This window comes from Saimiri boliviensis, chromosome 8 (assembly GCF_048565385.1).
Source record: "Saimiri boliviensis isolate mSaiBol1 chromosome 8, mSaiBol1.pri, whole genome shotgun sequence".
Taxonomy (NCBI): Eukaryota; Metazoa; Chordata; class Mammalia; order Primates; family Cebidae; genus Saimiri; species Saimiri boliviensis.
In genome coordinates this window covers 25,394,128-25,407,862 of record NC_133456.1, presented here as the reverse complement: position 1 = coordinate 25,407,862, position 13,735 = coordinate 25,394,128, and the positions used below count along the sequence as shown (strand labels likewise).

At 43.4% G+C, this 13,735-nt stretch overlaps 1 protein-coding gene across 3 annotated transcripts in view; it reads left to right on the top strand.

Moving 5' to 3' along the window:
* Positions 1 to 11,075: 11,075 nt before the first annotated feature.
* The window catches only part of CHCHD6 (coiled-coil-helix-coiled-coil-helix domain containing 6), a 241,832-nt gene continuing 239,172 nt past the window's right edge, over positions 11,076 to 13,735 (top strand). For 2 of the 3 annotated variants that reach the window (XM_003944124.3, XM_010332003.3), the window contains exon 1: positions 11,076 to 11,258. In XM_003944124.3, the coding sequence (XP_003944173.1) occupies positions 11,172 to 11,258 (87 nt within the window). In that variant the 5' untranslated portion in view covers positions 11,076 to 11,171. Of the gene's footprint in view, positions 11,259 to 11,347; positions 11,474 to 13,735 lie in introns of those variants that run through there. The other variant, XM_074404176.1, reaches the window with a different exon arrangement.

Sequence of the window (13,735 nt, the reverse complement as noted above, 5' to 3'; positions counted from 1 at the left end):
CCAGCTCTCCATTGCTTTTACCTGTTTAAAAAAATTTTAAGTTGTTAGCCATTCGGGTTTTAGTTTAGATTGTAAGATCTGGCTCCAGCCAATGGAGATCAGACATAGCAGTAAGGATGACCCCAAATGCATAAGGGATGAATTTGTCTGTTTTTTCTTTGTTCATTGTACTCTTGTGGCAAAATGGCTAGAGAGAGTACCCTTCCTGCAGTCCATAAAGTAAAAATTGTGTTGCCGAAAGATCCTTCATCTCAGTGCTAATTTTCTTTGAGGCACCAAACATCTATTTCCAACAGCCTGTATCACCATTGTATCTTGGAAACAAATAACTTGTTTTTAATTTTACACGCTCACAGCTGTAAGGAACTTGCCTTGAGCCTAAGATGAGACTTTGGATCTTGGACTTTTGAGTTGGTGCTGGAACAAGTTAAGACTTTTGGGGACTATTAAAAAGAGATGAGTGCATTTTGCAGTGTGAGAAAGACATGAGATTTGGAGGACCAGGAAAGGAATGCTATAGTTGGACGTTTGACCCTCTAAATCTTACAGTGAAATCTGATTCCAAATGTTGGAGGTGGGGTTTAATGGGAGGCATTTGGGTCTTGGGGGTGGATTCCTCATGAATAGATTAATATCCTCCCTGGGGAAGGATGCATGAATTCTCACTCTACTAGCTCCTGAGAGTTCCCCTGAGAGCTGGTTGTTAAAAAGACCCTGGTCCCTCCCCCTCTCTTTCTTGCTTCCTTTCTCACCACATGCTGGCTCCCCTTCACCTTCCTTTAAAAGTGGAAGCAAGCCAGGTGCAATGGCTCACGCCTGTAATCCCAGCACTTTGGGAGGCCAAGGTGGGCAGATCACGAGGTCGACATCGAGACCATCCTGGCCAACATAGTGAAACCCTGTCTCTACTAAAAAATACAAAAAAAAATTAGCTGGGCATGGTGGCTCTTGCCTGTAGTATCAGCTACTTGGGAGGCTGAGGCAGGAGAATCACTTGAACCCGGGAGGCAGAGGTTGCAATGAGCCGAGATCGCGTCACTGCACTCCAGCCTGATGACAGAGGGAAACTCTGTCTCAAAAAAAATAAATATAAAAACAAATAAATAAAAGTGGAACCAGCTGGAGTCCTCACCAGGAGCAGATACTGATGCCATGCTTCTTGTACAGCCTACAGATCCATGAGCCAAACGGACCAACCTCTTTAATTTATCAATTACCGAGCCTTGGGTTTTCCTTTATAACAACACAAATGGACTAAGGCCACATCATCAACTGTCTCCAGGGTTGCTCCAAAGTCCATTTGCTCCCTAAAGCACAGATTGGATCAGATTCCCCCTCTGCTTCAAAAATCAAGACTTCCCCACTGCCTGCCTTAGGGATCAGGCTTTGTATCTGGTTTTCAAGACCACTATTTTCACGATGCAACCACACTCTCCATAATCCTTCCCACATCCCACGCTCCTAACACTCTTTGGCCCTGTCACATCCTCTCCTCGGTCTCCCCATCTACTTTACCCCATTAGCCCACTGTTCTCTACAAAGGGGTTATTGACAATGGTCCAGGGATAATTTGGGGAAGTCCATTTAGGCCTAATCCAATTCAAAAGCACTGAAGACTCAGGCAAACCTTTTATTGACGATTACATAGAGATGAAAGCGAGGGTTGTATTAGTCCTTTGTGTTCCTATAAAGGAATACCTGAAACTGGGTAATTTATAAAGCAAAGAAGCTTATTTGGCTTATGGCTATGCAGTCTGTACAAAAAAGCATAGCACCAGTATCTGCTTCTGGGGAGGCCTCGGGAAGCTTCCACTCATGGCAGAGGCAAAGGAAAGCAGATGTCACGTAGCAAGAGAGGAAGCATAAGAGAGAAGAAGAGGTGCCCAACTCTTTTGAGCAACCAGCTCTTGCATGAACCAATAGAGTAAGAACTTATTACCACAGGGAGGGTACCAAGCCCTTCATGAGTGATCTGTCCCCCTGACCAAAACACCCGCCACCAGGCCCCATTTCAACACTAGGAGTCACATTTCTTTTTCTTTTTTTAATTTCTTTTTAAGTTTTTTATTTACTTAGGCTATTGGGGAACAGGTGGTGTTGGTTACATGAATAAGTTCTTGAGTGGTGATTCGTGAGGTTTTGGTACTCCCATCGCCCGAGCAGTATACCTGCACACAGTTTGTAGTCTTTTATCCCTCACCTCCTTCCCACCATTTCCCCGAGTCCCCAAAGTGCATTGTGTCATTCTTAGGCCTTTGCATCCTCATAGCTTAGCTCCCACTTGTGAGCGAGAACATATGATGTTTGGTTTTCCATTCCTGAGTTATTTCGCTAAGAATAATAGTCTCCAATCTCATCCAGGTCTCTGTGAATGCCATTAAATCATTCCTTTTTATGGATGAATAGTATTCCATTATATATATATATATATATATATATATATATATATATATATATATTTTATTTTTTATTTTTTTATTTTTTTAAGTGTTATTTTAGATTCAGGAGGTACATGGGCAGATTTGTTAAAAGGGTATACTGCATGATGCTGAGGTTTGAGCTTCTCTTGATACCATCACTCAGATAATGAACATGGTCCCAATAAGGAGTTTTCCAGTCCTTGTGGAATTCCCAGTGTTTACTGTTCCCATCTTTACGTCTGTGTGTACCTGATGTTTAGCACCCACTTATAAGTGAGACTATGTGATATTTGGTTTTCTGTTTCTGCATTAATTTGGTTAGGATAATGGCCTCCAGCAGCATCCATGTTGCTGCAAAGGGCATGATTTCATTCTTTTTTATGGCTGTGTAGTATTATATGGTGTATATACACCACATTTTCTTTATCCAATCTGCTGTTGATGGGCACCTGGGTTGATTCCATGTATTTGCTACTGTGACTAGTGCTACAATAAACATATGAATGCAATTTTCTTTTTGGTAGAACAATTTATATTCCCTTGGGTATATACCCAATAATGGAGATGCTGGTTTGAATGGTATTTTTAATTTTAGTTCACTGAGGCATCTCCAAACTGCTCTCCAGAGGGGCTGAACTAATTTACATTCACACTTCCAGTGTGTAAGAATTCCCTTTTCTCCACAACCTCCCCAACATCTGTTCTTTTTTGACTTTTAAATAGTAGCCATTCTGACTGATGTCAGATGGTATCTCGCTATGGCTTTTCTCTGATAGTTATGTTGAACATTTTTTCATATACTTGTTGGCTGCATGTGTGTCTTTTGAGAAGTGTCTGTTCATATCCTTTGCCCACATTTTAATAGGGTTATTTTTTTTCTTGTTGATTTTTAAGTTCCTTACAGATTCTGGATATCAGTCCTTTGTTGAATGCATAATTTGCAAATACTTTTTTCCATTATGTAGGTTGTCTGTTTACTCTGTTGAAAGTTTCTTTTACTGTGCAGAAGCTCTTTAATTAGGTCCCAATTGTCAATTTGTTTTTGTTGCATTTGCTTTTGAGGACTTAGTCATAAATTCTTTGCCTAGGTTGATGTCCAGAAGAGTGTTTTCTATATTTTATTCTAGGATTTTGATAGTTCAAGGTCTTACATGTAAGTTTTTAATCCATTTTGAGTTAATTTTTGTATGTGGTTGAGAGGTAGGGGTCCAATTTCATTCTCTTGCATACGATTCTCCCTGTTTCACAGTAGTTTTCCCAGCACTATTTATTTACTAGAGAGTTCTTTCCCCATTGTTTACTTTTGCTGATTTTGGTGAAGATCAGCTGACAGGGGTGTGCAGCTTCATTTTAGAGTTCTCTCATTTGTTCTATTGGTCTATGTGTCTTTTTAATTAAAAGAATTTTTTTTTTTTTGTAGAGATGAGGTCTTGCTATGTTGCCCAGGCTGGTATTGACAAAATGTGTAGATGTTAAGTGTACAGCTTGAAGAGTATTGATAAATGTAGACACCATAGCCACTACCCTAATCACAATAGGGAACACTTTCATCCCTCACAAACATCCCTCAAGTCATTTTCCTTTCAATTTCCATCCCCCTGCCCAGGCAGCAGTGTTTTTGGTTTTCAGGGAACAAATCTTGTACTTCTTTGGTTAAATTCTTTTTGAAGCTATTGTAAGGGGAAGCTTCACAATTTCATTTTTTGATTGCTCATTGCTAGTGCATAAAATAAAACTGATTTTTGTTTCTCACACCCTCAACCTTGCTCATCTTGGTTATTAGCAGTACTAAAATGTGTGTGCGTGTGTGTGTGTGTGTGTGTGTGTGTGTGAATCTCTTGAGAATTTTCTACATACAAGATCATGTCATCTGCAAATAGAGATAGTTTCACCTCTTCCATTTCAATCTGGAAGACTTTTATTTCACTTTCTTGTCTAACTGTCCTGGCTAGAACCCCCAGTGCAACGTTGAATATAAGTGGAGAAGGCAGACACTCCTGTTTCTGATCTTGCAAGGAAAGCTCCCTATTGGCTTTTCCTTTTCTTTTTTTATTTTGAGATGGACTCTTAATCTGTCATCTAGGCTGGAGTGCAGTGACGGATCTAAACTCATTGCAACCTCTGGTTTCCGGATTCAAGCAATTCTCCTGTCTCAGCCTCCCGAGTAGCTGGGACTACAGGCATCCACCACATCATGCCTGGCTAATTTTTGTATTTTTAGTAGAAACGGGATTTGCCATGTTGGCCAGGCTACTCTCAAACTCCTGACCTCAAGTGATTCGTCTGCCTTGGCCTCCCAAAGTGCTGGGATTGCAGGCGTAAGCCACCACACACGGCCCCCTGCTTTTGGCTTTTAACATGGACAAAGCAAATTACTTTTCTACTCCACCAGCCCTTTACTTCTTGTTTGCTTCTGAAGAACCCTATTTAACAAGGCACCTTGGCTGGGCGTAGTGGTTCATGCCTGTAGTCCCAGCACTTTGGAAGGCCTAGGCAGGTGGCTTGTGAGGTCAGGAGATCGAGACCATCCTGGCCAACATGGTGAAACCACATCTCTACTAAAAATACAAATAATAACTGGGCGTGGTGGTGCATGCCTGTAGTCCCAGCTACTCAGGAGGCTGAGGCAGGAGAATCGCTTAAAATTGGGAGGCAGAGGTTGCAGTGAGCCAAGATTGCATCCAGCTTGGGTGACAGAGGGAGACTCTGTCTAAAAAAAAAAAAGACAGGGCACCTCACATAACTCCCCCATCCAGTATACCCTCCGTACGGGTTGCCAAAGTATTCGTTCCAAAAACGAAGTCTATGAATAACAGCAGCTGTTGTTAAATGAGATCCCTTGGTACCAAGCTCTCCAGGTAATGTCGGCACCATTCCCACATCCTTCAGAAAACTGAGGCACAGAGAGATTCCATGAATTGCCTGGTGGGAGGGGCCGGTCTAGAAAGAAACAGAGCTCAGCCTTGCACCCCATCGCATGTCAGCACTGTGCTGTTCTGCTTAAGAGCTGGGTCATATGATCACTTCCCGCTTTGAGGAAAGCTTTTTTTCCCTCCTCTTTTTTGTTCTGAAAATTTTCAAGTGCATAGAAACAGTGAAAAAATAATATAGTGGACTCTAAGATATATGCCATTTACAGTCACCTAATGTTAACATTTCTTTTCCAAACTGTTTGAGTATAAGGTGTAAACATTATGGCACTCCACTCTTAAATATTTCAGCATGCTTTTCCAAGAACAAGAAGATGAACATTAATTCCACAGTATCATCTAGGACACTATCCCATATGTGTAGCATTCCTCAAAATCCTAAGTATCTTTTGATAGCTTTGCTGTTGTTGCTTTAGTTCAGCATCCAGTCAGGATTCACTGCTGCATTTCAGTGCTATGCTTCCTTCATTTCTTTTTAAAATTGTTTTAGTATTTTATTATTTTATTTTATTTTTCAGAGACAGGGTCTCATTCTGTCACCCAGCCTGGAGTGCAGTGGTGCAATCATGGCTCACTGCAGCCTTCACTTCCTGGGCTCAAGCCCTTCTCCCACGTCAGCTTCCTGAGCAGCTGCAAGTACCGGCACACAGCAACACACCCAGCTAATGAAAAAATATCTTTTCCATTCAGTGGCTTTAGTATTCTTTGATGATTTTTGCCTCATTCAGTTAATTATCTGAGGATTTCAAAATGGCCATTAAAAAATTTCAAATTCCATTTGTATTGGTTAGCTGGCATTCTCTTTTTGTAAAGAAGAATCTTCCTTTCCCATTCTCTCTGTCACTCTCTCCCTCTCTTCCTCTCTTTCACTAGAATAGACTAATAAATTTAAAACCATTAAATGTACTATAAGCCATATTTTTTGGAGATGGGATCTTGCTACATTGCCCAGGCTAGCCGTGAACTCCTGGCCTCAAATGATCCTGCCACCTCAGTCTCCCAAAGTTTGGGATTATAAGTGTTAGCCACCTCACCTGGCTTTGCCTTTTTAAAGCCACATTTTTTGTTTTATTTTCTATGACATTGACCTTTTGGAAGAGTCCAGGCCAGTTGTTTCCTAGGATGTTTCTGGGGTTGTCTATGTCCTCACCATTAGATTCAGGTTACACTTTTGACGAGAATACTGCACTGGAGAGGTTATGTGTTCCTAATTATATCACTTGGGGAGGGACATTGTCTCAGATGGTCCCAGTATTTGTGATGCTAAATTTGGTAATTGGTTAAGGTAGTGACTGCCAGGTGTTATCATTGTAATATGGTTTTCCCTTTTTAATAAATAAATCTGTGGCGAAGTGGCAGGGAAGGTGTTGTGACAGTTTCACTCACGGCTGCCTAGGACCAAGTTCCCCCTTCCCTGCAACAGAAACCCAATTTCCTTTCGTGCAGGAAAAAATAAGCACAGATAGCTTGGTGGCTCTCTGAATACTCAGTGGCTGTTGGGCCCTGTGGCCAGGTATGGTGGCTCAGGCCTGTGATCCTAACACTTTGGGAGGCCAAGGTAATCCCAGCATATCGGGTGAATAGCCTGTACCCCAACAATTTTTCCATCCAATGGCTTTAGTAGCCTTTGATGATTTTTGCCTCATTCAGTTAATCCTCTGAGGATTGCGAAATGGCACTTTAAAAAATCTCAAATTCCCGTTGTACTGGTTAGCTGGCTTTCTGTTCTTCTTGATGTTCAAATTGCCCCACATTTGGCCACTGGGAGCCTAGGAGGCAATTTTTTTCTAATTGGGCACATGTCTGCACTTCAGGGAATTGGGGTTCTGTTGCTGGGAAGGGGAAACTGGGTGCCAGGTAGCCACAAGCAGACCTGTCACAACACCTTCCTTCCCCAGGGCCTCAGTTTTCTGGGCCTTAGAAAGGGGTAATAAAACTCCAGGATGATTTTGAGGACTCAATGAATTGGTTCTGGATTAACTACATGAAAATCATGTGTGCTTGTGTCCTGGAGCCTGGCACAAAAAAGGTGCTCAAAAAGCTCTGCTTCCTTTCCCCTCCTTTCTTCTGCTTCCCTTGCCACTGCCTTTATCCTCCTCCTCCTTTAGATCAGTAATGTTGCATTATCTTCACCTGCTTGCCACTCGGTTTTGTAGCCATCTGTGAGGCGGGGATACAGAACACACTGGGTTGTCATGAACCTTACCTATGCTGCTGTAAGTCTATGGAATTCCAAGACTCCCCAAGGATTCTTCATAGTGGGAGTGAGGCCACCAGAGTCTCAAGGTCACCCTTGGCTCTCACTCGTTTTGCTGAATTAGTTCAGCACAGATGTCTTGGTGGCCTCTGAATACTTGGTGGCTGTTGGGCTTGTGGCCAGGTTTAGTGGCTCACACCTGCAATTTCAGCATTTTGGGAGGCCAAGTTGGGAGAGTTGCTTGAGCCCAGGAGCTGGAGACCAGCCTGGGCAACATAGTAAGACCCCCATCTCTACTATATATATAAATTAGCCAGGTGTGGTGACGTGTGATCCTCACCATGGTTTTAATTTGCATTTTTCTGATAATTAGTGATGTTGAGCACTCTTCATATGCCTGTTAGCTATTTACATGTCTTCTTTGGAAAAATGTTTATTCAAGTCCTTTGCCCATTTTTTAATCAGGTTTTTATTTATGTTTGCTATTGAGTTTTGTGAGTTCCTTATACAGTATATTTGGATATTAACCACTTATCAGATACATGGTACACAAATATCTTCTACCAGTCTGTAGGTTGCCTTTTCAGTTCGCTGATTATTTCCCTGGCTGAAGCTTTTTAGTTTGATGTAGTACCATTTGTCTATTTTTACTTTTGTTGTTTGTGCTTTTGGTGTTATGGGCTAAAAATTATCATCAAGACCAATTATAAGCTTTCTGCCTATGTTTTCTTCTATGCGTTTTGAGGTTTCAGATCTCACATTTAAGTCTTCAATTCATTTTGAATGGATGTTCATGTATAGTGTAATACAAGGGTCCAATTATCTTGTTTTGGATGTGGTTATCCAGTATTTCCAGCTCCAATTATTGAAGAGATTTGTCTTTTCCCATAGTGTGAATATTCTTGGCACCGATCTCAAAGATTAGTAGAAATATATGCATGGGATTATTTCTGGGCTCTCTGTTTTTCTGCATTGATTTATGTGTCTGTTTTTATGCCAGTATCATACTCTTTTGATTACCATAGCTTTGTAATATAGTTTGAAATCAGGAAATATAATGCCTTCAGCTTTCAAGATTGCTTTGGCTATTTGGGGTCTTTTGTGGTTCCAGATGAAATGTTAAAATTGTTTTTTCTATTTCTGTGAAAAATGCCATTAGAATTTTGATAATGATTATATTGAATGTGTAGATTATTTTGGGTAGTATAGCCATTTTAACAATATTAGTTCTTCTGATCTATAAACATGGGCTATCTTTCTACTTATTTATGTCTCCTACAATATCTTTCAACAGTGTCTTACAATTTTTAGTATACAATTTTTTTGTGTAAATCTTTCACTTCCTTGGTTAAATTTATTCATATTTTATTCTTTTTGGTGTTATTTTAAGTGGGATTGTTTTCTTAATTTCTTTTTGAATAATTTGTCATCAGAAATCAATAATAGGAAGATTCTGGAAAATTCACACATGTGTGGAAATTAAACACACTTTTGAGCAGCCAATGAGCCAAAGAAGAAATCAAAAGTGAAATAAACAAGTATCTTGAGACAAATGAAAATGAAAACACAAGGTACAACTTATAGGATGCAACAGAAACATTTTTAAGAGGGAAGTTTACAGCGAGAAATATCTGCATTAAGAAAAAAAAGACACAAAACAACCTAATTTTATATTTCAAGGAACTAGAAGAGGAACAAAGTAAGCCCAAAAGTCAGCAGACTGAAGGAAATAAAAAATATGAGAGCAGAAATAGAAACTAGAAAAACAACAGAAAGGATCAACAATAAAGATCAATAAAATTAACAAACCTTTAGCTAGACTAATCAAGAAAGAAGAGACTTCACATTAACAAAAGTACAAATGAAAGAGGAGATAGTACAACTGATACCACAGAAATACAAAAGATCATCATCAGCTACTATGAACAATTATACACCAAGAAACTAGATAACTTAGGAGGAGAAATGGACAAATTCACAGAAACATACCATCTATCAAAACTGAATCTTGAAGAAACAGGAAATCTGAACAGACCAATAACTAGTAAGGAGATTGAATCAGTAATCATAAACCTCCAAGGAAAGGAGACAAAGGAAAGCCCAGGGCCAGATTTGACCACACCCTTACTCAGTTTTCCCTGTGCCCCCCACTCCTTACCCCTCTTAGCCTGTCTTCCTCACTTCCTATCTTCTGAGGTACTTCCTTAGGAAACCACTTGCACCAGAATCCCCTACACTGGCCCTGCTTATAGGGAAGAAGTGGAGGACAGAGGGGGTGGAGTGGGGCGTGCCAATTAAGTATTTTGAATGAAACTAGCAGATACTTTTGTTTCTAAAGATTCTCTGATCACACCATCTCTGGGATGTTGACTGGCTTCTTCACTCTGCACTGAGCTATTTTCAGTCTCAGAGCCTTACTGCTCTTTCTCATTCATCCTTTCCTCCTCACCCCTTTCTTTCCAAGTTGCCAAAAGGAGCTCCATCTAGTGTTGCCCAGCTCGGTTTCAGGCACACTTTTGCAGATCAAAGCCATTCAGCACATCAGAGGGACAAAAAGGGGCTTAGTTGAAGGTAGCAGTGTCTATGAATGGCAATCATCTGCCTGCTCCCTTACACGTAGGGTCCTGTGTAAGAAGCCTACACACAGTGCCTGGCACACTGCACTCCACGCATGGTATGTACCCTCCTTGGGCAATGCCTCCTAAATCCTTAGGACCATTCCCTGTCCTCCCGCGGCATTTAGAGTAAAACCCACATACAGACCCTGCCTCACAAGACGCGACATGATTTGGGTCCTTACTGCTTCTCTGCCCTCTTCTCATTTTCCAGCCATGGGCTGGACGCTCTTTATCTTTTCCTTCTTGAGAGTCCCAGAAAACGTCTTCCCCTACCTTTTCCTGTATAAATCCTACTCTCCCTCGGGCTCAGTTCAAAGCTTCTTCAGAGATTGCTCTGGTCACTGAAATTAAAAGAGGCCTCCTTCTGTTCATTTCACTAGTGGCATCACCATGCAGTTTTCTGTGTACTGTCAGTTTACATGGCTGCATGTTTGGTTTTTCACTTGTTTCCTCCCTTGCACTGTAAACCTCACAAGGTTGGGACACTCGCTGTCTTAGAAGGGTACTGTAATGCGAGGGTCTGGTCCTTGCTCGCCTGGCGCTCAGCCCCTGCTGCTCTATAAGTGTTTGCTGAATGAATGGAGTGGTGAACCCTCAGAAATTTGCCTCCAGATGAGCGCCTTGGCCGTCTCAGCGTCTACTGGCCTCAGAACATCACTCTCGGCTCTCCCTCAACGGTGAACTCCCTCAACGGTGAGCTGCTTTTGGGTGAACTCCCAAAGTGAGAACGTGTCCCTGTCCTTGGTACCTATCCTTGGCCTCAGCCTAACGCACTTCTGCAGGCGCAGACCGCCACGCCCCCGCCCCTCCAAACGGAAGGACTACAACCCCCAAAAGGCATCGCGAATCCGAGCCATCCGATTGGTGAAGCCTCCGACGGCGGCCAATAGAACGTGATTTTGTTGGCGGGTGCCGCGGCCGCACGAGTCCTGGAAAGCGTTGTTGGCCCGGTTACTCCGGAGCCGGGTCCCAGGTCGGGTGGCTACCTGCTCGCCAGCAGCTCGCCATGGGGAGTACGGAGAGCAGCGAGGGCCGTAGGGTGTCCTTCGGAGTGGACGAGGAGGAGCGGGTCCGGGTGCTGCAGGGCGTCCGGGTGAGCAGCGCCGCCTGGGCCGGGGCGGGCACGCGGGCGGGGGAGGTGCGGGGCGGAGCGCTGGGCCAGGGCTCCCTCCACGCGTGAGGGGCGTGGGGTTTGGGAGACGCCGGGGTTCAGGCCAGGACTAAGCTGCGCCGGTACGCGAGCCAGAGGCTGGCAGCCTTGGAGCTTCGCGACACCGGCTTCAGGGAAGGAGTGGATAGCGGGACAAGGTGCGAGGCCGCCAGGACACGAGAGACGCCTGGGCCACGTCCCCTCTCCGGTCGGCTTAGTTTTTACTTCTCTTGAATTTGCGCCCAGCCTGGCAGCCCCGTGCCCCCCCCCGCCCCCAGGTGCGCGCCTCCGGTTCTGGGTACGCGGTACCTCCCACCTGGGCTTTGACTGGGAACTCCGCTCTCCCCCGCCTGTCTGTTCTCCACAGCACAGCTGCGGGGTCTGGAAAAATCTTAGCTCAGATCCGATCCCCTTCCCTGCCTAAAATCCTCCGGTGGGCTCCTAGCGTGCTTGGATGATGCCTTCCCTGGTTCCAAAGCTGGCTGGTGCCCGCCGACCTCTGGGACGGCATCTCGGGCTATTTCCCTCTCGTAGCACTCACACCTGGTCCCCAGCCTCAGGACCGCCGTGTTTTCCGGAGGCTGCTGCTGGCCCAGTAAAGGGTCTGTGCGCCGGCTGTTTTCTCTCCTTCAGCTCTCCTTGCATCCTGCTTGCTCTTGTAATTCTTGTGTAGCCGAGATATCACCTGAGAATCCTTTCCTGACCACCCAATTTGAAGTAACCTTCCACCCTGTCGCAGATTTATTATTTTCATAGCACTCATTACAATGTGAAGCTTCCATTGATAATTGTTTACTTGTTGATTGTGCTTTCCGCTAGAGTGTAAGCTTGTTGAGGCTAAGGTTTCTGTCTGATTGAAGACTGTACCAGAACCCAGAAGAATAAAAGCAGCTCTTATTCCAGTGTAGGGGCCATGCGTTGGACTAAACCCTTTATAAGGAACTGATTTAATTTTCAACAGTCCTATGAGAGCAGCAGAATTCTGTTAGCTCATTATTATACATCAAGGAGAGCCAAGGCACTGAGAGGTGAAGGAACTGATCCAAGGTCATGTAAATAGCAAATGGGAGAGCTGGAATTGAAACAAGCCCACTCCAGGGCATATTGTTGTGCTCTGCCTCCTCCTACATCTGTGTCTACACCTGTGGATGCTTTGTAAGTAACTGTGGAGAGATGAAATGAATGAACCCAGTAGAAGGGACCAGGTTTAAATGAAATGCACAGAGCTGGGTGCAGGTGAATTAGTTAATTAAGGAGGAATTAGGGAGGTGGCTCAGAAAGACTTCAGGAGGTCTGGCAGGTGCTTATTAGCTGTGTGACCTTGAGTGAAAAACTCTTTTGAGCCTCAATGGCTACAAAAAGAAAAAAAAAAAGGATGTGTATGTATCCTAGGTACTGCCTAGGATAAGATGATGTCTGCGAAAGTGTTAAGGAAACACAAAGAGTGCTTTGTGGGGGCCTCTGTTCTTAGCCTAGCAGAGTGGTTGACACATTTGGTGCTTGCTAGGTGTCGTATAGTTTTGTTGACCTCACTTGTAGCAAGGATTAAATGGGGAGGAGATGGCTTGTGTTGGAAGGCCGAGAGGGAGGAACCTGAATTGGAATTTAGAAAGATATGCTTGGGTCTGTTTGGGTGCTCTCACCCTTGTGATTTGGTCTCTTGTTTTGGGAAATGTTGGAAAGTTGAGTTGGAGTCTTCAGAGGTTCAGGGGAGTGCCTGGGCAAGGTTACCGTCTTCCAAGTTGATTGGAAACTTCTTTTTTGAGTATTATATAAGACAAGTACATTTTATTTTTAGTTCTCTTAAATACTTCTGCAAAATGTAAATTCTCTTTATTTAAAGATGGAGATTCAGGCTTAGAGAGGTTAAGGAATTTGCCCAAGGTGTTAACCTGAGTAACTTCTGGGACTTTAATGCACATGTTTCGGGTGCAAAAAACAACTTTTTCTCACTACTCTAATCTCCCCTCTCCCCATGATGTATATGCAGGGCAGCCTGAACATTTTGTGACAATACCTGTACCTGTCCTGACAGGATGCTGGTGCCCCACTTAATTGTATCAGACTAGTAAAACTAGAAGGAACTTTGGTGACTACTTCCTTTACCAGCTGGGCAAACTAATCTGAGAGGCTATGTGACTTGTCCAGAAGTGCACAGTGAGGTGTACAGCCCCATGTTATGAGAGCCGCATCCTTCACTCTACTTGGGTTTGAAAGAGGAAGGCTGAACAAAGGAGGTGATGGTAATGAAGTGTTATGGTGTAGGGGCTTTTACTGTTAGCAAAGTTACTTGAGGGTTGAGGAATTCACCTTGTCTTTAGGCAAGGGAGTGAAAAAGATTGCCACATCAACAAAACAATTGCCAAAGTGAACAAATTGGTTAATTTAATGGGAGGTAGATGCCAAAGAAGATCTGCCCC